Source organism: Camellia sinensis, chromosome 13 (assembly GCF_055761805.1).
Source record: "Camellia sinensis isolate YWXY chromosome 13, ASM5576180v1, whole genome shotgun sequence".
Taxonomy (NCBI): domain Eukaryota; kingdom Viridiplantae; phylum Streptophyta; class Magnoliopsida; order Ericales; family Theaceae; genus Camellia; species Camellia sinensis.
The window spans coordinates 109162426-109182163 of NC_138973.1; the positions used below are offsets into that span (position 1 = coordinate 109162426).

The 19738-nt window shown below is 33.4% G+C and overlaps 1 protein-coding gene and 1 pseudogene across 12 annotated transcripts; one reads left to right on the top strand and one right to left on the bottom strand.

Annotated features, from left to right (window-relative positions):
* Positions 1 to 3037: 3037 nt before the first annotated feature.
* Positions 3038 to 11050, top strand: LOC114291916 (uncharacterized). 11 transcript variants are annotated; one of them, XM_028235800.2, is made up of 14 exons: positions 3038 to 3133; positions 3296 to 3432; positions 7208 to 7470; positions 7582 to 7655; positions 8361 to 8520; positions 8627 to 8651; positions 8804 to 8893; positions 9190 to 9361; positions 9450 to 9523; positions 9642 to 9711; positions 9926 to 9997; positions 10069 to 10202; positions 10543 to 10616; positions 10843 to 11050. In XM_028235800.2, the coding sequence occupies exons 3-14, from the start codon at positions 7278 to 7280 to the stop codon at positions 10902 to 10904; spliced, it is 1200 nt and encodes a 399-aa protein (XP_028091601.2). In that variant the 5' UTR covers positions 3038 to 3133; positions 3296 to 3432; positions 7208 to 7277; the 3' UTR covers positions 10905 to 11050. The 11 variants fall into 11 exon arrangements, 10 of the variants coding, with proteins under 10 accessions (XP_028091601.2, XP_082759256.1, XP_028091603.2 ...); XM_082903130.1 differs by having other exon boundaries at positions 9475 to 9711; XM_028235802.2 differs by lacking the exons at positions 3038 to 3133; positions 3296 to 3432 and adding an exon at positions 6575 to 6935.
* Positions 11051 to 14260: 3210 nt separating this feature from the next.
* On the bottom strand, positions 14261 to 16559 carry LOC145805620 (delta(24)-sterol reductase pseudogene; annotated as a pseudogene). Its single transcript, XR_014347921.1, has 2 exons — positions 16539 to 16559; positions 14261 to 15809 (listed from the first exon to the last, which is right to left on the bottom strand). The product of XR_014347921.1 is annotated as a delta(24)-sterol reductase pseudogene (transcript).
* Positions 16560 to 19738: the final 3179 nt, after the last annotated feature.

The window sequence follows — 19738 nt, forward strand, 5'->3', positions numbered from 1 at the left end:
ATTGTATAAAAAAGAAGTGGGAAATGGAACATTTATTTTGTTAATTAAGGGTAGTTAGATATAAACATGGTAAAGCATTAATAAATTTTAAATAGTGATTTTATAAATTTTTTGGTCTTTATTTTTTTTATTATGAACCCAAATGTTTATTTTAATGTGAATAAAGGGCCAAATATAAACATACGTACGTTATGCATTGAGGGACAAATATGAGCTTTCTTATAATGTCAAAATTATAAATAAATAAATAAATAAAAACTCTTTAATGTACTTTTCTCAAACGTAACACTCCAATGTAATCCTAAAAAATGCCGCACTTCAATGTAACACATTGAAAAATTTCTTAGTGTACTTTTATCAAATGGTGAATTACACTAACGGTCTCTATAGTTTGGACATTGTGTCACTTACATTGCGTCACTTTGATCCTTAACTTTTCAGTTGTGACACATTTGATCCTAAATTTTGAATCTTGTTCCAATTAAGGATAATTAAAGATACCATTGCTCAATTTCAAGGGCAAAGTTGTCAATTTGATAAAATATAAACTAATTTGACAAAAATAAATGTCAAAAAAATATTTTTGAATTTTTAAAAATTATTTCTATCCACTAAAGATAAAATTATATAAAATTGATAAATCTTTTAGACATTTATTTATTTATTTATTTTACCAAACTAATTTTTATTATGTGTTTAAATAATAATCATGTAATGAGTGGTTGTATTATAAGAAAAACCCTAAGATCTGAATTATGGAAATCATGAGAAGGAAGGGAGGAGGCTGATCTGGTAGTGAAAGAAGGGGGATGGAGTCGCCGATCTCCACGACGGAACCACTATCGACAATGTCGCAGCCCAATCCTAGCCACCGATAACTACCCCAGGCAATGGTGCCTTCTAGATCTACGAAAAAGATAATAATGAAGAAGAATAAGAAAACTACGACGGTAGTGGTGGTAGTGGAGAAGGAGATCAACATGCTCCTACTAGGGGCAACGTTGAGACGAGGCGGTGGCACTACTTGGGATCGGAAGAAAAGCAAAGAACCTGCTAAATGTTTGCGTTGCGTTAGCAATGAAGCTTCAGAACCCATCAATCTCTTTCTCTTCCATTCTTCCTTCACAAAATCGGAACCCAAAAACCTGAGCAAGGATTCTCTAGAGTTTTTTTTTCCCTAAAGTTTCCTAGAGTGGTGTGTTGTATGGTTGAGATTTAATGACAAGTCACATCAATTTTTTAGCATTAAATCTCATCTATATAACACACCACTTTAGGAAACTTTAGAAAAAAAAAAACTCTAGAGGATCCTTGGTGCAAAAACCCTAACAGAACCTATCTTTCTCTCTCTTCTCCTTCACCCTTCTTTTAGAGGTAGAAAAATAAACACAAAAACCCTAACAGATAGGTTCAAAAAAATTGTATAGATAAAATTTGTAATGATAAAAATTTAGGATAAAAAAATAATAAAACAATTTTGACAGATAGTGGGTTGTGGAGAGAGAGAGAGTGTGTGTGTGTCTGTGTCTGTGTGCGTGCGCGCGAGCGCGTGTATGTTTGAACATATGTTTTAAAAAAATGAATAGATAAAAAAAGATTTTAACAGATAGATTCAATAGATAGGTTGTTTGGTGAATTTTAACAGATTAAAAAAAATAGACTTGGTGAATTTCAACAAGTAGAATAACAAATATTAAAAATAATATTAACAGATAGATACAACTTTTAACATATAGGTTCAAAAAATTGAACAGATAGGTTAAAGGGCAAAATCAGAAACAAAATGTCATCTAAAATAACAAAATGTACTCCACACAACAATATTTCACAAAGAGTGTAATTTTCACAAAAAACATGATACCTATGGGACCTAATGCCTCAAGCAATTCTCAAATTGAATTTATTACCAATTTTCTCTAAAATAATTGAGATAAATATTAAGAAATTATTTATAAAAATCAACACTTTGCTTGGTTAGAGTTTTCCAAAAACACTTTTCAGAAAATTTTACTTTTTTGTTTTTCATGTTTTGTTGTTTTTACTGAATTTTTTTAATATTTTAAGCAATTGTTTTTACTTTTTAGACATACCTAACATAAATATATCTAAAAAGTAAAAAATTTGTATAAAAAAACTTTTAAAAATTCACTAAATATCAAAAATATAAAAAAATACGAGAATTCAATACATTTTTTGTATTTTTATGTATTTATTAATTTTGTAAAATATTTTTTCACAATTTTTTTATTTTTTAGATAATCTAAGTAAGGTGCATCAAAAAAAGTAAAAAAAAAATGTTTAAAATTTTAAAAATATTCACTAAAAACAAAAAAATACAAAAATAAAAAAATTCAATTTTTAAAAAACTTAATCTAAAAAACTTAAACCATACACACTGAATGATTTTTTGCAATTTTTTTTTTTTTTTTCTCGTAACACTTATATAAGAGATTATCATTTATAAAGGCCACTTTTAATTTATTTATTTTTTGGTTGGTACATTTATGTTGGTCCCCTTTAAATAAAATTTCTAACTTCGTCCCTAGATAGAGGAATTGTTGGGTGATGGGATAAGAGGAATTGTTGGGTGATGGGATAAGATACTAAAAGTTGGAGGTGGTGATAATGGTTGTTGGCAAGTGGAGGAAAGGATGAAGGTGGCGGGGGAGGGCCATTTTTGTCTTTCAATTGAAATTCCTTAATATCTACCCATATTGTTGAAAAGATACCCACTTAAATGATAATATTTGCCTAACTTTCCCTTTACTTGTTTGGGATGACTTAAATAAGTGCACTTTTTATCTTTGTACGAAAAGATGTGCAGAAAAGTAGAGAAGTGATGTGATGAAAAAAAAATAAAAAGATAAAAAGATGAATTATTTTGATATTGTCAAACTTGGACTCAGATATTTTCCAACTATTTTTTTTTATTTTAAATTTTTGTGTTAATTACTCATTATAATAATTATTCTTTTAAAAAATTTATTAGGTGGATGAGATTGATGAGAATATAAAGAGTGGTTATATCTTGCAAGACACCACTCATGTCTCAAACAGAAAAAAGCTTCGGCGGGAAAAAGAAAGCAAGAAACACCCTCCACCCCACCCCACCCCAACGCAACAACTCATACATGTAAATCTCTCTCTCTCTCTCTCTCTCTCTCTCTCTCATACGCATAAGCATGTATATAAAGATGAATGTGTGTGTGTATATATAAAATCAAGAAAACAAAACAAAAAGCAAAGCAAGACGCTCTTTTTGTTTCTCATCGTCTTCTTTGACATTCAACGTCAGAAGGTATCGAATATATAACGCAGAGAGAGAGAGAGAGAGATTGTTGAAGCATCTGCTCTCTTCTTCTCTGAGATTCTGAGAAGATAGCGACCTCCTCTGTTTTGAATCTCAATCGACTTCTCTGAATTTCTTCTCAGGTACGTTTTATTTGTTTCAATTTGATCTTCAATGCATCGTTGTTATTCGATTTTTATGTTTCTATTAGCGGTTTTGATCTGTTCTGTTTTATTCTTCACTTGAATCTTACGTGCGTACCACTTGATACTTAGAAGAACGTGAAATGGAATTCAAAGCTGTGTTCATTATGGTATAGAAACTTTGGCGTGTGTTCGCGTCATTGATTTTGCAGTTAATAAGTTCATGTTCTATTGTTTCTTTTTCGGATATTATTCACTATGCTTGGTTCGAGTTTTCCAAAAAAAATTTCAAAAAGTTTTACTTTCTTGTTTTTTTTTTTTTTTTTTTAATTAAATTTTTTTAATATTTTAAACAATTTTTTTAATTTTTAGACACATCTAACGTAAACGTAAGTACACTTAAAAAGTATAATTTTTGTGAACAAAATCTTTAAAAAATTCAAAAAATATCCAAAAAAAATATAAAAATTCAGTATATTTTTCGTATTTTTATGTATTTATTAATTTTTTAAAATACTTTTTCACAAATATTTTACTTTTTAGACATATTTAAGTAAGATACATCTAAAAAAGTAAAAAAAAAAATGCTTAAAATTTAAAATATATTCACTAAAAACAAAAAATAAAAAACTTAATTAAAAAAAACTCAAACTAAACACACTGATTCATATTTTTGCAAGGATATGAATAACAAATTTTCACCAAATTCACAACTCCTCTAGGCCGAATTCATTGAAAACAAGGAAGAGGAAGAAGAATGTCTCTCTAATTAATTCTATTTTTTCTTCTAAATTATTAGTAAAATTTGCACTGGTGAGCGTTCTAATAAGTAACTTTCCAACAAAAAAAAAAAAAAAAAAAAAACAAATGGGAACTATTGATGACAATGATGTTGGAAAATGAAAATGAATGAGTTACTGGGGATATGACGGTTGAATGATCATGATGATAACTTTCATGGGACTGGGGGAGTTGTAGAGAGAAGCCAAGAAAAATTTGGTTATGCTTGCAGACTTCCAGAGGCTCTCAAATTGAGAAACTTTTGAATTTGTTTAGAAAATGATATTTGTCACCATGTAAATTTGATTATTTATTTATTTTTTTAAAGAATTTAGGACGAGAGTTACATTACAAATTAGTGAAGAATCATTTTTATTACAGTACAGATTTAAAAATAAAATAAAATAAAATTATAAGGTGGTGGGATCCATCCTTAAAATAACAAAATTGCCTTTCAACCTCTTATTTCCTTTGCATCCTGCAACCCCCACCCTCCTTAGCCTATGAAGCACATACACCTCTTTAGAGCTGAGGCCCCAAATCTTGTCCAAAAACAAAGGGCCTATTTAAGTTTTGCCCTCATATATATATATATATATATTAATAAAAATATTTTAGAAAAATGTTACTACGCACACTCGTTTAACATAAAAAAATTGTAAATTTTTATGATGTTAGTTATCAATCAGTGTAGTTATGAAGGGCACACTAAAATAAAAAAAATAAAAAACTATTGATTACATCTTTATGGTTGTATTCTGAATATTGGACATGCTCTCGCTACGTGTCAAACATGTTTTAGGTAGTCGAATAGCATGTCCGACATCTTGGGGAACACTTGGTTATGTTGGGGATACGTTGAGACACCAGCTAGGGATAAATTGTCCTTCTTTTTTTTTTTCTTTTTTTTACTTTTATTATTATTATTATTTTGCCAGAATAGCATAGCCAAGATTGATAGATTCAATGAGAATAAATATTTGACATAAAAAATATATATATATGTAATATCAAAAAATGTGATATATAAAATATATAAATTTTTTGTTTCACGTCCTCAATGTGTCCGTGCATGTGCCTCTTAATCCTCAGCCCTTCCCAGCTCTCTCAGCCAACCTCCACCCTTGCCTGCCATCCTTTACACCTCCACCTCAGCCACCCACCCCCATTCCCTCACCCACCCCAACCCAACTTGATCATATTGAATTTTTACCATCAATTGATGCACGTGATCTTTTTTTTTTTGCGTTCAATCTTTTTCTTTTCTTTCTTTGCTAGTAGGATAGATTAGTGAGATTTTTTATTTTTTTTTTCAATTGGTGGAACATAATTTATAAATGTAATAAGATTCACATCAAATTGAATATTCAATAACCAAAGAAAATTTAACAATATATTATTAAAAGCATACTAAAACCTAACAATCACACGAATCATATAAAATGGATCAAAACAAATACAAGTCGAAAAAGAACGACATATAAATAGAAAGAGACGAATTACTGATCTCTTAATAAAGTGGAGGTGCTCTTGGCCAACAAGTTATCTCAATGATTGTGAGAAAAGATGATAATAAAATCCCAATGCATCCTCAATAGGGTATAAGCCAAATATTCAGAAGAAGATTACACATGAAACTTTGATAGACACAAGATAAGAAAATGACAGTAATGTTGTGTATGCTGCAATCAAACGGTTGTCATTAACTTCCAAAGTAGGGACAAAGTACATAGTTAAATGCCTGAGGGAAAAAAAAAAAAAACAATGAATTGCTCCATATTTTAATGTGCAGTGCACATGTATACTTCCCTTGGACTTTTTTTTTTTTTTTATTTCCTTTTTTTTTTTAACAGAGAAAAGATTCAGGTAACAATGGCTCCTTTATGAGGGTAATTCATGGGTAAATAATGTAGCTAATAATGACAGTTCATACCTCTAAATATTGAGTGTAATTGTGAACTTTATTACATGATTTCATTAGCCAATAAAAGGTTTTAGATCCAACCAAGTGGTTCCCATTCATACTATTTATTAGTTTTTTTATTATTCTGTGACAATATCTGACAATGTCATCCAGCATCTACTTAAAAAAATAAATAAAAAAAAATTTGACAACTTAAATTAATTTGTTAAATTTGTGGAAATTTAAATGATCAAGATAGTTGTAAGCTGCTATTGGCAGAGCAGTATAGGTTGTTTACTAGAGATATGACTTGGGGTGAGTGTAACACTGATTTCTCTCAACATGGCCCAAATCTCCTATGAAGACAGAGGATAGAGCCACAAGACAAAATAGAGTTGCTAGTACTTTTTGACTTAATTTACAGCATAATTAGACACCAACCCCAACACAGCACAGTACAGTTGACAAGTCCCAGCCATGTGCATAAAAGATAAAATCACTTTCATTAGCTGTCCTTTGTTTTTTTTTTTTCTTTTTTTCTTTTTTTCTTCTTTCTGTTCTTTGGTAGTTTGATTACTGTCATTCCTATGCCTCCACCTACCTTGCTAGGCTTGGATTAAATGTTGATCCTCTCATTTCTAATGCATTTGTTCCAATCATCTTCAATGTAAGATGTACGCAGTTTTCTCTATATTATGTTTTCGTGACTCAAACTCACACCACCACTAAGGACGCCAATTACAAGCGAAGCCTTGGGCAATCCTCGTTTTTCTAATTACAATTGGTATCATAAACTAAATAACATCACTCTGATATATAGGTGAGTTGAGTGTAAGTTGCTCTGTCCAAAGGGCAGTTTTGCTAAAGCATAGTTAGCTCTGGTCCATCTCCATGTGTATTTGATTTCTGATGACATGTATAAAAACAAACCGTTGTAACACTGCCCCATGCATTTTCAGTTTCAGTCCTTCCAAGTTCGCTTATCTTAGCAGTTTAAACTGGTCACTCATTGGTATTTCATGAACGCTGTCCCACCAGTCAAAAAACGCTACACTCTCATGTCCTAAAAGTCTTGATTGTTTTGAATTGCAGTAAAGAGAGAAACTAGTTGAATTCAATCCACTAAGATGTGATGGAAGATAATTGCCAACACTGAAGTAGAATGGAGGAGGGCACGGCAAATATCACCAGTGACCGGTATGCCAAGCTTGTGAAGGGCTCTTGGTTCAGTCAGTTCCACAATGGCTCCAATCCTTGGATGGCCAGATATGTCTACGGCTTAATGTTTCTCATTGCTACTTTTCTTGCTTGGGCAGTTCGGGACTATGGCCATGGTGCCTTGACAGAAATGAAAAGTAAGATTGAATCATTTCTTGAAAATTTCATATGTTTAGCTGCTTAAATCATTAGTCAGTTTCTAATCAGTTCTCACTTAAAAATGGTAACATGGTTTGATTTGGATACAGGACTCGAAGAATTTGAAGGAGGCGTAGATTGTTTGGGTACAGAAGGAGTTCTTCGAGTGAGCTTAGGATGTTTCGTATCCTTTCAATTAAAGAACATCAGTTTTGCTCTTGATAATAATGTGTCTGAACTTTAATTGTTGACAGAACCTATTAAAATCCTAGGTGTAAGACAGCTTTATCCTGTAGGAATGAAACCATTTTAGGAGAAGAAAACTTCTTTATGAATGAAAATGTGAGTACGGAAATTCATTCAAACATCAAGGTTACTGATAATGAGATTGTGGATGCCAAATTGTGCTTACCTCCTTCTCTCTCTCTTTCTTTTTTCTACTTTTTCCCCACTTTTTTTTCTTTTATGCTCAGAAAGAGAAGAGACTTGAACTCTTACATGAAGGCTGAGACAGCAATGGACCATCATTAGGCTTATAACACCATTTGGTTCATCCTCCATATATGCATCAGGACTTCTTTTTTTTTTTTTTATTTTTTAAGAAAGGAGTTTGAACCCCTATTAGAAATTTGATTTATGTCCTGGTGTTGCTCACTTTGTTTCTTTCTAGCTTTTGGGGCTTAGCCCCCCTTCATACCCCAAAAAAAACGAGGATATTTTTAGCTCAAACTTTTTTAGTGTTCAGTCTGCATTTACTGCATGCATTGGGAAAACATTATTCCCTTGATGTATGCTCAGCTGCCATAAGTTAGTTCAATCTTTGATTTCTAGTCCCTTAATCTTCCATCTCGTTCTGGGTACATTGGAGTGAACCTTAACAGAGAAGTAGTTATTCTATTTTGTAATGTTTCTTTCTACAGCTGGTACCTCAAAGTTGGGTGGTGCTAGAGAATTGTGGCATTCTGGATGGTGGTTTGCCAAGATTCTCTTGATGATCACACTTACATTGCTTCCCTTTTTTGTTCCTTCAGCTGTTATTCGGCTTTATGGTTAGCATAATAATTCTTTCTCCTCTGTGCTTTTAATTATAAGATATGTAATTTTTTATGCTTTCAAATTTCGATCATGCTTGTGATGCGAAAAAATTTTTCACAGGGGAGCTAGCACATTTTGGAGCCGGGTATTCACTAATTCCTCCTCTATGTTTGTCTTTGTGTCTTGCATAATGCTTTCAGAAATTGTTCCTGTGGGAGTTGAAAATGTTCTGTTTGTTCAGTGTAAATTTTCTTATAGACTTTTGCTTACGATCTTTCTTCTAATGATTCTTTACAGGGTCTTTCTACTAATTCAACTAATTAGCATCATCAGTTTCATTACATGGTTGAACGATTGTTGTCAATCTGACAAATATGCAGACAGATGGTAAGTTGCTTCTCATTCAAACCTATGCAAATACAAACCCTGTTCACATAGACATGACAGTTGATTAACACGACATAACACAATCAACATTAAACTCATTCAGGCAATTGACTCATTGCCTAACACACATTGACCAGGCTATTACCAATATTTCACTTCGCACATTGGGCTTGCCTAATTCAAGTATATATATATATATATATATTTTTGAAACACAAAACAATTTTTAAGTACTCAGTATCCAAATATAATTATATGGGTATTGTGAATAACTAACAGTGAGATTTTCACTGCAGCCACTTTCACGTGATGTTACTCGCGACTATTGCATATGTTGTGTGCATACTGGGGGTAATTTTGATGTACATTTGGTATGTGCCAGAGGCATCTTGCCTTCTTAATATTTTCTTCATCACCTGGACACTTGTACTCCTCCAACTCATGACCAGTGTCTCTCTCCACCCAAAAGTAAGTTTTAGTCTTGGGCACAGGTTTGAGCTCATTTGTGTAGTGGAATAAATTATACATATGTATACATATATTTTGCCTGAAACAGGTGAATGCTGGATTCTTGACTCCAGGGTTTATGGGGCTATATGTGGTGTTCCTCTGCTGGTGTGCCATTAGAAGGCATGGTTTCTAATTTTCTAACTTTCTTATCATATCCAACAAACCTTAGCCTCCAACAACACACACTCTTTTCTTTTTCCCCAAAACCAAAGATTAATTACATCTTTGTGTTTCACAGTGAACCACCAGAAACGAAATGCATCAAGAAATCGGAAGGTGCAATCAAACAAGACTGGCTTACCATCATAGTAATGTTCAGATTTCTCAAAAAAACTCCCACATTTTCATATTTCTAAGTATTATCAGTTTGAATGAACTTTGAGACCATAAGCTCATGATAATTTTCTTCATGACATAATCTTATCCAGTTTTGCTCAGAAAGCAATGTTATTATTTTTTTCACATCCAAACACTTCACAATTTTCATTCCCTGGAATGACAATTGATCTCATATCTTGGCAGAGCTTTGTTGTTGCGGTACTTGCAATCGTTATTGCTACATTTTCAACAGGCATTGATTCCAAATGCTTCCAGGTACTTATCAGTGAAACCTCTTTGAATTAGTTTCACACTTTCAGAGATGTATCTAATAACAAAAGGAACAGTTCAGGAAGGACGAGTCAGAGGCCGAAGATGATGTACCATATGGTTTCGGTTTCTTCCATTTTGTTTTTGCCACAGGAGCAATGTATTTTGCTATGCTGTTGGTTAGTTGGAATACTAATCACACAGTGAAAAAGTGAGTTCCAATATCTTGCAGATCATTCTTTTTATTAAATGGAGGCACATATTTTATTTTCTATCATACACATTATTAAATTGTTATTTAACTGAACTAAACTTCAAGAAGAAAAAACAAAAACAAAAACAAAAACAAAAAATAAACAAAACATAACAAAAAATAAAAAGAAACTTCAAATTCACCAATTGAATGGTTAGATAACATTCCATCAACTTTAAACTCTCACATTCCATCAATCTGCAGGACCTCCAACCCTTCTACAAAACAAAAAACAAAACAAACCACCACCAACTAGGACTACTCAGCCATACTAACACCAATATTTAATTTTATGCAGGTGGACAATTGATGTTGGTTGGACCAGCACATGGGTTAGAATAGTGAATGAATGGCTGGCAGTCTGTCTTTATAGTAAGTAAAAAATAAAATAAAATTTACCACAAAACCTACAAACTCGATTATGGTGCCCTTTCGAAGCATAAAGTTTCAGTATTATAGATAAAGATAGTATTTGGATCTTGAATTTGTGGAGTGACGATTTGTGAAGGAAAAGAAAATGAAATAACAAATTCAAGATCCAAACTCAACATAAGAGATTTGAATGCGTAGCTAAGGAAAATGGGCGTGTGTTTTGCAGTATGGATGTTGATAGCTCCAATTATATGGAAAAACAGACAAGCAGCTGAATCATCAGTTTAAATACACTTCTGAAGAATTTATTTGTTTTTTTGGTATCAGCAGATGGGAAGCTAAGAACTTTTCTGTCAATACTTTCAATTACTTCTAGGATAAAATTTATTATTTGTTTCATTTTTGAACGAAAAGTATATTCCTATATTGTCCAACCCTGCACACTACATTCAATCTCACCATATGATTAGAAAGCATCTCAATATTTGTAAATTATGGAACATTTTTGGAACCTTAGTGGAGTTATAATCATGATTCCCATCTCTCTCTCTCTCTCTCTCTCTCTCTCTCTCTAAGACTTTAAATATTGGATGAAGCATGGTGCTTCAATGATTCAAAAAGCACTACAAAAATTAAGGTGGGGCTAGCCTTGGTTGTGAAATGGTGTTTGATGTTAATTATTTGAAGGAAACCAAAAAAAAAAAAAAAAAAAAAAAAAAAAAAAAACTTAGTAGTTTTTAGTTAGATACAATGGGAACCATTAACAAAAACATAAGGACCCTTTCCAAAAAAATAAACTTTTTTTTTCTTTTAATTTTCTTTGAGCATCTTCCATCTTTTACCAAATTTTTCATTTAATTTAATTCTAAAATTGAGTAAAGAAACTTAATTTGATATGAACTACTCCAATCCTTTCATCAAATTTTTATCAAAGGCTTTTGAAAAATTCTCCTCTTATCCCAAACTTTCCTTTTCACCAAATTTTATGAAAAAAATCATCTCCAAATATTTCATCTTTTTAAATTTTTATCAAGTTTAGATTTGATGAGTTATCAATTTGATGAAAAAAAATGACTCTCTCTTGATTTGATATGGATTTGATGAAATGGTTGAAGAATTACTGAGAAGGGTAACTATTTTTCATCAAATTTGAATTTGATTAAATATTTGATGAATGATTGAAAATGACCTTAGTAATGAAATATGTAAAGAGTTAGTTGCACAATTGAATAGGAGATCAATGGATAAATTATTGCTTAATTTTATATATATATATATATATAGAAAATGATATATTTGACATCATTGACAATGAGGTTATTATACATTGATTCCAAAAAATAAATCTCGTCCAATACAATTGCAAAAAGTTGATTGTACTAATATCTATTTTGGAAAGTGACTTTTTTAGCGATTTTTTGATTAAAATATGAGATTAAACAAATTGATATGTTTGAAAAATATTTTTTTATTTTCTTTTACGAAAAAACATACAAAAAGTAAGAAGAAAATAAATATTTGACTTTTTTTAATTTTTAGTTAACATAATGTATTGACAAAATATGCCTTAAAATTTGTAGAATTTAACACTGCATGGTGACTCAATCAATCGACAAAAAGTCCTAAAGTTGCGTCAATTACGAAAGTGAATAATTAATAACTCAACTTTATTTAGGGGAAATTAGGATAGAGGAAAAAAATTATAAAAAAATTGGGATACAAGTGAAAAACTGTAAGGGTTTGCACCTCTCTATTTTTGTGTAAATTTTTTTGAAAAATTCTACTTACACAATATATTCCTCTTTACCCCCTCCATTTGAGAATTTTTTTTATTTTTTATTTTTTTCAATTTTACCTATGTCTGAAATTACCTTTGAAGACAAAAGATAAAAATTAAATAAATTTAATTATCTTTTTACACCCGTGATGCTTCAATCCCTACTTCTTTTCTTCATTTCTCATTTATTTTTCTCTACTATATATTTACTTTTAAAAAGTGAGAATTATGTGTTTTGATCATAAAAAAAAAAAAAACAATTGACGAATATATGGTGATGAAGGACCAACAAAAAAATAAAATGGCGAGTTTTTTTTCTTTATTTTTTTATGCTTTCGTTTCGTTTTTTAAAAAGGTTGTTCGACTTTTGTTCGGTGTACCAAAGCCGAACAAACACCAAACAAAATCAAATAGCCCCAAATCACACTGTTGAACAAAAAATACATATCCAGTTACCTTGCCGAACAAAAAATACTTGTTCAGTAAACATTTGCAGTTTTATTTTTCTGACATTTTTATTTTTTATTTTTTTGCTTTGAAAGATTATGTTTCTATTCATTATAGTAAGGCTGGTAGTGCATTGTTAACGGACTACAGTCATAAATTCATTACAAACAAGGTTTGTTAGATTTATTTACTTCCGGATGACAACATTCCTAGTCATCCAGTACCTCCAAAAGTAAGTAATTGGATTCATTTTTATCACTCTAATGATAATGGATTGGAGAAAGTATATACTACTCATATTGATCAATTTCGTACACTTGTCATCCCTAATGTAGTAACTACCGAAAGTATCAACATAGATGGATTGTGATAACACCTTAGTGTGATTTTATAGATGTTTGTATTGACAAATTTGAAAATATTTTGTCAAAATGTATGTATTATTGATTGATGTATTACAAGATTGATTAATTACAATTCCTATACAATCTATATATAGAAGAAAATGTGGTAGTAGGTGTAGTGGAGGTGATAGTGGGTTAGGTGAAGTGGAGTGTGTGGTGAAGTGGAGGTAGGTGAAGTGGAGTGTGTAGTGGAGTAGGTGAAGGTAAAGATGGGAAATTCTAACAGCCCCCCGCAAACTCAAGGAGGAGAGAAACTAACCAACTTGAGTTTGGAGAGAGTAACAAAACAAGAAAATACATAAAAATAAAAAAGGATAGGAGACACTGTATGGTCGTGTCAGACCGTTGGTGAAGACACTGTATGGTGGTGTCATAACGTTGTAGAGGACACTGTATGGTGGTGTCATAACGTTGTAGATGACACTGTATGGGGGTGTCATACCGATGTAGAAGACAGTTTATGGGGTCATGTCGGACCGTTGTAGAAGACAGTTTATGGGGTCATGTCGGACCGTTGTAGTAGACAATGTTGTGACAGTTGTTGTGACAGTTTACGGAGTCTTGCTGGACCCTTGTAGAAACTAACCGGAATCAATGTCGGGACAGTTTACAGAGTCTTGTCGGACCCTTGTAGAAACTAACCGGAATCTAAGTCGGGACAGTTTACAGAGTCTTGTCGGACCCATAAAGGAGCTAACCGGAATCAAATGTCGGGACAGTTTACAGAGTCTTGTCGGACCCTTAAAAAGTCGCACCCTCAAAAGGTGTGCCCAATTTTGTCAAAAGGCGTGCCCAATTCATCAAAAGGTGTGCCATCAAAAGGCGTGCCCACTTTATCAAAAGATGTGCCATGAAAAGGCGTGCCAGTTTGTCGGCTGGTGGCAAGAGGCGCGCGATGCGCGTGGCTGCTTCGGCTATAAGATGGAGGCGGAGGCTGAGGCAGAGAAAAGCTGCGAAAAACCTCTGAAAAAAAAACTTCGGTGTGCTGAGAGAGAGAGTCTGAAAAACTCTTTGTTGTGCTGAGAGAGAGAGTCTGTAATACTCTGTTTTCTGAGAGAGAATTCTGAGAGAGATACTGTGTAACACTCTGGTGCCTAGAAAATGGCATCATCGTCTTCCCGCGGGCTGCTCACCCTCTTTCCCGACCTCAACGAGTCAACGAGAGAGAGAACTGGTGTGGTGGCACTGGAAACTCAACCAAGCGCCCCGGAGTTTGCTCCGTTGAACTTTCCGATGCGGTCGGTGGAGCAAAGAATGGCAGTGCTGTCGGATGTGGAGGCCAATCAGTATACGTTGAAGGCATGTGTGGAAAGCATGACGGCGGTCACAAACTTGTCGAACCGGCTGCAGAGTAGGGCAAATGAGGTGCAGCAGTTAAACTCCCAGCTGGCTCTGCTCCAACGCATGTATAAGGATGCGCGAGCAAAGATAAGCGTGCTAAGGGCAGAAAACAAGGAGCTGAAGCGGAAGGCCACCGTGATGTTCCGATTTGGAGGTCCTCCATATGCTGCAGTGGAGGAGTATGGGGGCATGAACGTGCTCGGTGGACAAGGAAACACGGAGACCGGACTGGCACGGGACGCCCAAGATAAAAGTAAGAAGAAGAGACCTGCAGTAGAATAGAGAAGGAAAAGAAAAATCCCACTGTGGGTGTGGTTGTTTTGTTTGTATTTTTTTTTTTTTTTTTTTTTTTGTGTGTGTGTGTAAAATGGTGATCGGGGTGAGGCCCGATATGAATAAAATGAGTTTGCAGTTCGTCTTCTTCCTCCGTGTTTTTTTTTTTTTTTTTTTTTTTTAATAATAAAATAAATAAATAAATAAAGAAAATAAAAGAAAAGAAAGAAAGTGGAGCAACGGGTGAGGTGCAAAAGGTGATGATAATGTTTTGTGAGTGGAGAATAAAGAAAAGAAAAGAAAGGGATGGTGTGGTGTGGGTGGTGGAAAAAGAAAAGTGGGAGAGAGAAAAAAGCATGTTCTTGTGAAAGCCCACCACTCGTGAAGATTCACATCAGGAATTTCAGCTTTAGGCCTTCTTGCAAATTCTTTCTGAATTTGAATAAGCTTGATCTCAGCAGAAACAAGAAGCCCCAGTGTTCCCTGAGACCACGGGATAGCATAGAAAAGATCACAATATTCATTGTCCTTTGTAGCTCTAACAACCTGCCCATCAGCTAAAACAATCTCATAGGCCACAACCGTATCAGCAAACAGGCCATAGATATGGGAACTTCCTTCAATACCGTAGCCATTGATGAGGCCACCAACAGTCAGATCATCAAGTTCAGCAACAACTGCAAGGGCAAGATTCATCGGGACAGTAACCCTGGTTATCTGCCCCATGTTGACCAGAGGCTCAACTCGGGCAATCATTCTCTCTCTATCGATTTCGAGGATATTTCGGAATGCAGAGAGGTCAACCTCAAAATGCCGAGCGCGCTTGTAGTCCACATTGCGCATTCTAACAGCAATCCAGGGTTTCCGAGCTGTGCAGACAAGGCCGTCCTTGGATGGATTCCTCTGTTTGAGGCGTTTCACTACTTTCTTGACATTTTCATCGTGTTCCTTCTGACGGGTTGGGTGACGAATCAGTTTGTTGAGGAAGGAGAGAGAGAATTAGAAATTGTGGGTTTGTCCGGCGGACGGCCAAGGCGAGGCTGCCGTCCGCCGGTGAAGCGGAATCACTAAATTCTCAACCTTGCTCTGATACCATGTCAAAATGTATGTATTATTGATTGATGTATTACAAGATTGATTAATTACAATTCCTATACAATCTATATATAGAAGAAAATGTGGTAGTAGGTGTAGTGGAGGTGATAGTGGGTTAGGTGAAGTGGAGTGTGTGGTGAAGTGGAGGTAGGTGAAGTGGAGTGTGTAGTGGAGTAGGTGAAGGTAAAGATGGGAAATTCTAACATATTTGTATTGACACATTTTATGAATGTTTGTACACTTCATGTTTTTATGGATGCTTGATATTTTAAAGAAAATGAATATGTAAATGTGCAGCAATAGATGGTTGGATAAATCTAATTTGATCTTGAAATTTGAGTGGGTTTGTGATTTTTGGTGCTAGTTTTGAATGTTGAAGTTTAGATTTTTGTTCTCTGTTTTGTCAAATTTTTTTTCTATGTTTTGCATGTGGTTTTGAATGGTGAAGCCTCCTTTTGAAGGTCTATCACAGTTTTTCCCTAACAAAATTCAACCAACTATAAATCAGTTCTTATTTACTCTTTTTGGTTGCTATAGGAAAATGTAATATTTGCTTTCCATGAAACTTTACCTGGGTCTACGAACCTTATATGGAGCAAGATCCATTTTATTGGTGGTTCTATTTTTCAATGCTTTATTCGTAAGATTAATTGGATCCAAATGATAATACAAAATTCAAAATATATTAAAAAACTATCATCAATTGACACTTATCCCCCCCCCCCCCCAACAAAAAAAAAATTAAAAAATAATAATAATCTACCACTAATTTGTAAGTATGTGTGAAGTTTTTCTTAAAAGACCTTACTAATTGAGGAACCTAAACTTGAGATGAGATTTAGGGACACTTGAATATATTGGCGAAAACAATATGTAGTTACACTAATAATATTTTGTGTGCTCACGTAAAGGATCTCTTAGAGGATCTATTGTAGGCTAATGGTAGATAGACATATTAATGTTACTAGATGGATACCCATTTGAGGGACGTGGAGTTTCACACATATTACCACGACTATGAGTGAGTTCTTGGATTTCATAGATGTTCCGGAGTTCATGGATGTACCTTTAGATGGAGCAAGATAAATGCTTTGTAATAATAGAGAGACACATACCCTTTCAAGGATTAACCTTTTTTTTTTTATAATCTATTTGGATTAGGAAGAGCACTTCTCCCCCTATTCTTCAACGTCTTTATCCACGTCCAATCTTGGACCATATTCCCATTATTTTTGGGTTGTGGAGGCTTTTAGTTTTTAGCTTTGGGTTGTGAAGCATAGTGGTGAAAAGTAGTTGATGAGTTTTTTTATGCCCTGTACACGGTGGAAGTGGTTTGACAAGATAAGGATAGGATGATGTAGGAAGATAATAATGGAAAATTTTCATTCAAATCCTACTATGATATTCTTGGCATTAGCACAAATATATATTTTCCTTGATAAAAATTTTGGAATTTGGAAATCAAGGGCTTTGTCTAAGGTGGCTTTTTTTTTTATTTGGACAATAGCCTTAGATTTTGTCCTCACTACTAATAATTTAGGTAGCAGGCGTACGGGGATACCGCCAGTGGTATACTCGTGTTTTGCACCGAGTTGTTCAGGATCCTACACATCACTCTCAATTTGATCCACGTTCAACATCTCGAGAATGATGTTAATATGGATCCCGAGTGGGTAAGTTTATTGTGAATTAGCTTATTTCACTTTTAAGTGGTTCACCATAAATCAAACACTAAATATGATGTTTATCAATTTTTTTTTTTCTTCAGTGTAATGATGCTGTTTTCAGTGTTGGTGCTACAATTCATAGGCTCGGTCGTGATGAGTGTGTCTTGCAGCCTAACATGCTGTATGAAACCATTGGTAGGATCCTGCAAGTTCTTGATGGACAGAGTAGGAAGTCTACTATTGCAAATGTCGTAGGATAGACCGTACATGAGGATTGGGATCTAGTGTTTTTTATTATTATTATTATTATTTTTTTTTTTTATGTCATATTTATGTGAATGTGTTGACTCTACATGAGAGTTGAGATCTAATTTTTGTTTGATCGCATAGTTTTTGTGAATGTCTAACCCTGTACAGAGTTTGAGATATATTTTTGTGTTTACCATACATGAGAGTTGGGATCTAGTTTTATTTTGGATGGTATAGTTTTTGTGAATGTATAGCCTGTACATAGTTTGGGATATACTTTCTCCTAATGGCATAGTTTTTGTGGATGTCTTGGATCAAATGTAAATTGGATGTTTGGTTGGACAAGTAATGAAGTGTTATCATTTTGGTAAACATATGGATTTGTTATTGTTTATAATGCATTGTAATGATATTAAACTGTTTTGGAGATATGGTGCCATTTTCTAGAAGTAATTGTTTTTTTCAGCGTTACAGCTCAGTTCAACAGTACACTGCTAAACAATTTCCATTATTCCGGTGTCATGTTGCCGAAAAAAATAGATCTCTCCAACATTTTGTTGCTATACATTTACAGAGACACTTTCTTCAAAATAATGATTTTCTAATTTGTGTTGGGCTTGTTCGGTAATACAATGCTAATGAATTTGAATTACTTCAGTGTTATGTTACCATACAAACTATTTTTTCCCAGCATCATGTTGTTGTTCAATTGGATAATTTCAATTTGTTTGACCACAAAGGCATTGGAGCCCACAGTGAAGTGCTTGTTTGGTAACACAGTGCTAAACAATTTACATTATTCTTGGATTATGCTACCGAAAAAAATAGATCTCTCCAGCATTTTGTTGATATACATTAACAGATTCACTTTCTTCTAAACAATGATTTTTTAATTTGTGGTGGGCCTATTCAGTAATAGAACGCTAATTAATTTGAATTACTCTAGTTCCATGTTACCGGACAATATTTTTTTTTCCAACATTATGTTGCCGTCCAATTAGATGATAACAAGAAATTAATTTGGGCCACTTGTGAAGTGCCTATTCAGTGATACATTGTTATACAAATGGGATTACTCTAGTGTCATCCTGCCATACTACAATAGAGTTGTCTAGGCCCCCGTTGCTGTACATAGAAAGATTTACTTTTTCCTTTAAGCATCTATAAAAAAATTCATAAATCAAACACGCATTCATAAAATCATACATAAAAAGTATCCATAAAATTATTCATAAAAACATGAAATATACGAATATCCATAAAGCATCCATAAAATCTGTCATTGTTTACATCCAGCAATCAAACATGTCATCACAATTCGTCTTGGTAATTTGTAGGTAATTTTTTCTCCCCTTAATAGAAATAGGCATCCACACTTTTTAAAAACTGTCAATCTCAATTGTTCCCCCTTGATCTTCATGTTGTCTCTATAGTAACCATTTCTTTCACAAGCAAGTGTAAGTCTTGGTTTTCTGTCATTACTTCCCGTATCTGATGTCTTTATAGTAATGACAAATTCAGTCTTCTTCTTAATGTTAGAAGCCCATTTAATTAATGTTTCACGACTACTAAAAATCTAAAGATAATAAAGTTCAATACAACTTAAAAAAAAAAAATCGTATTCATAAAAAAAACTTAACAAACCTCGTTTGTAATGAATACATGACTAGAGTCCACTAGTATTGCAGTACTTACGTTGTTGCAACGAATATAAGTATAATTCTTCCAGGCAAAAAAATAAAAAATATATATATATATAAAAAATGAAACTGAAAATACATGGTAATGAGAAACCGAACAAATTAAAAAAATTTGATTTGGGGTTGCCAAAAATGTATCTTTTATTCGGTAGTTGGTTACTAGACTTAT

Coding starts and splice junctions, on each gene's coding strand:
- LOC114291916 (XM_082903130.1), top strand. CDS start 7,278: ATGGAGGAGGGCACGGCAAATATCACCAGTGACCGGTATGCCAAGCTT. Junction 7,656..8,360: donor GAGTGAGCTTAGGATGTTTC/GTATCCTTTCAA, acceptor ACAGAGAAGTAG/TTATTCTATTTTGTAATGTT. Junction 10,617..10,842: donor GCTGGCAGTCTGTCTTTATA/GTAAGTAAAAAA, acceptor TGTGTTTTGCAG/TATGGATGTTGATAGCTCCA.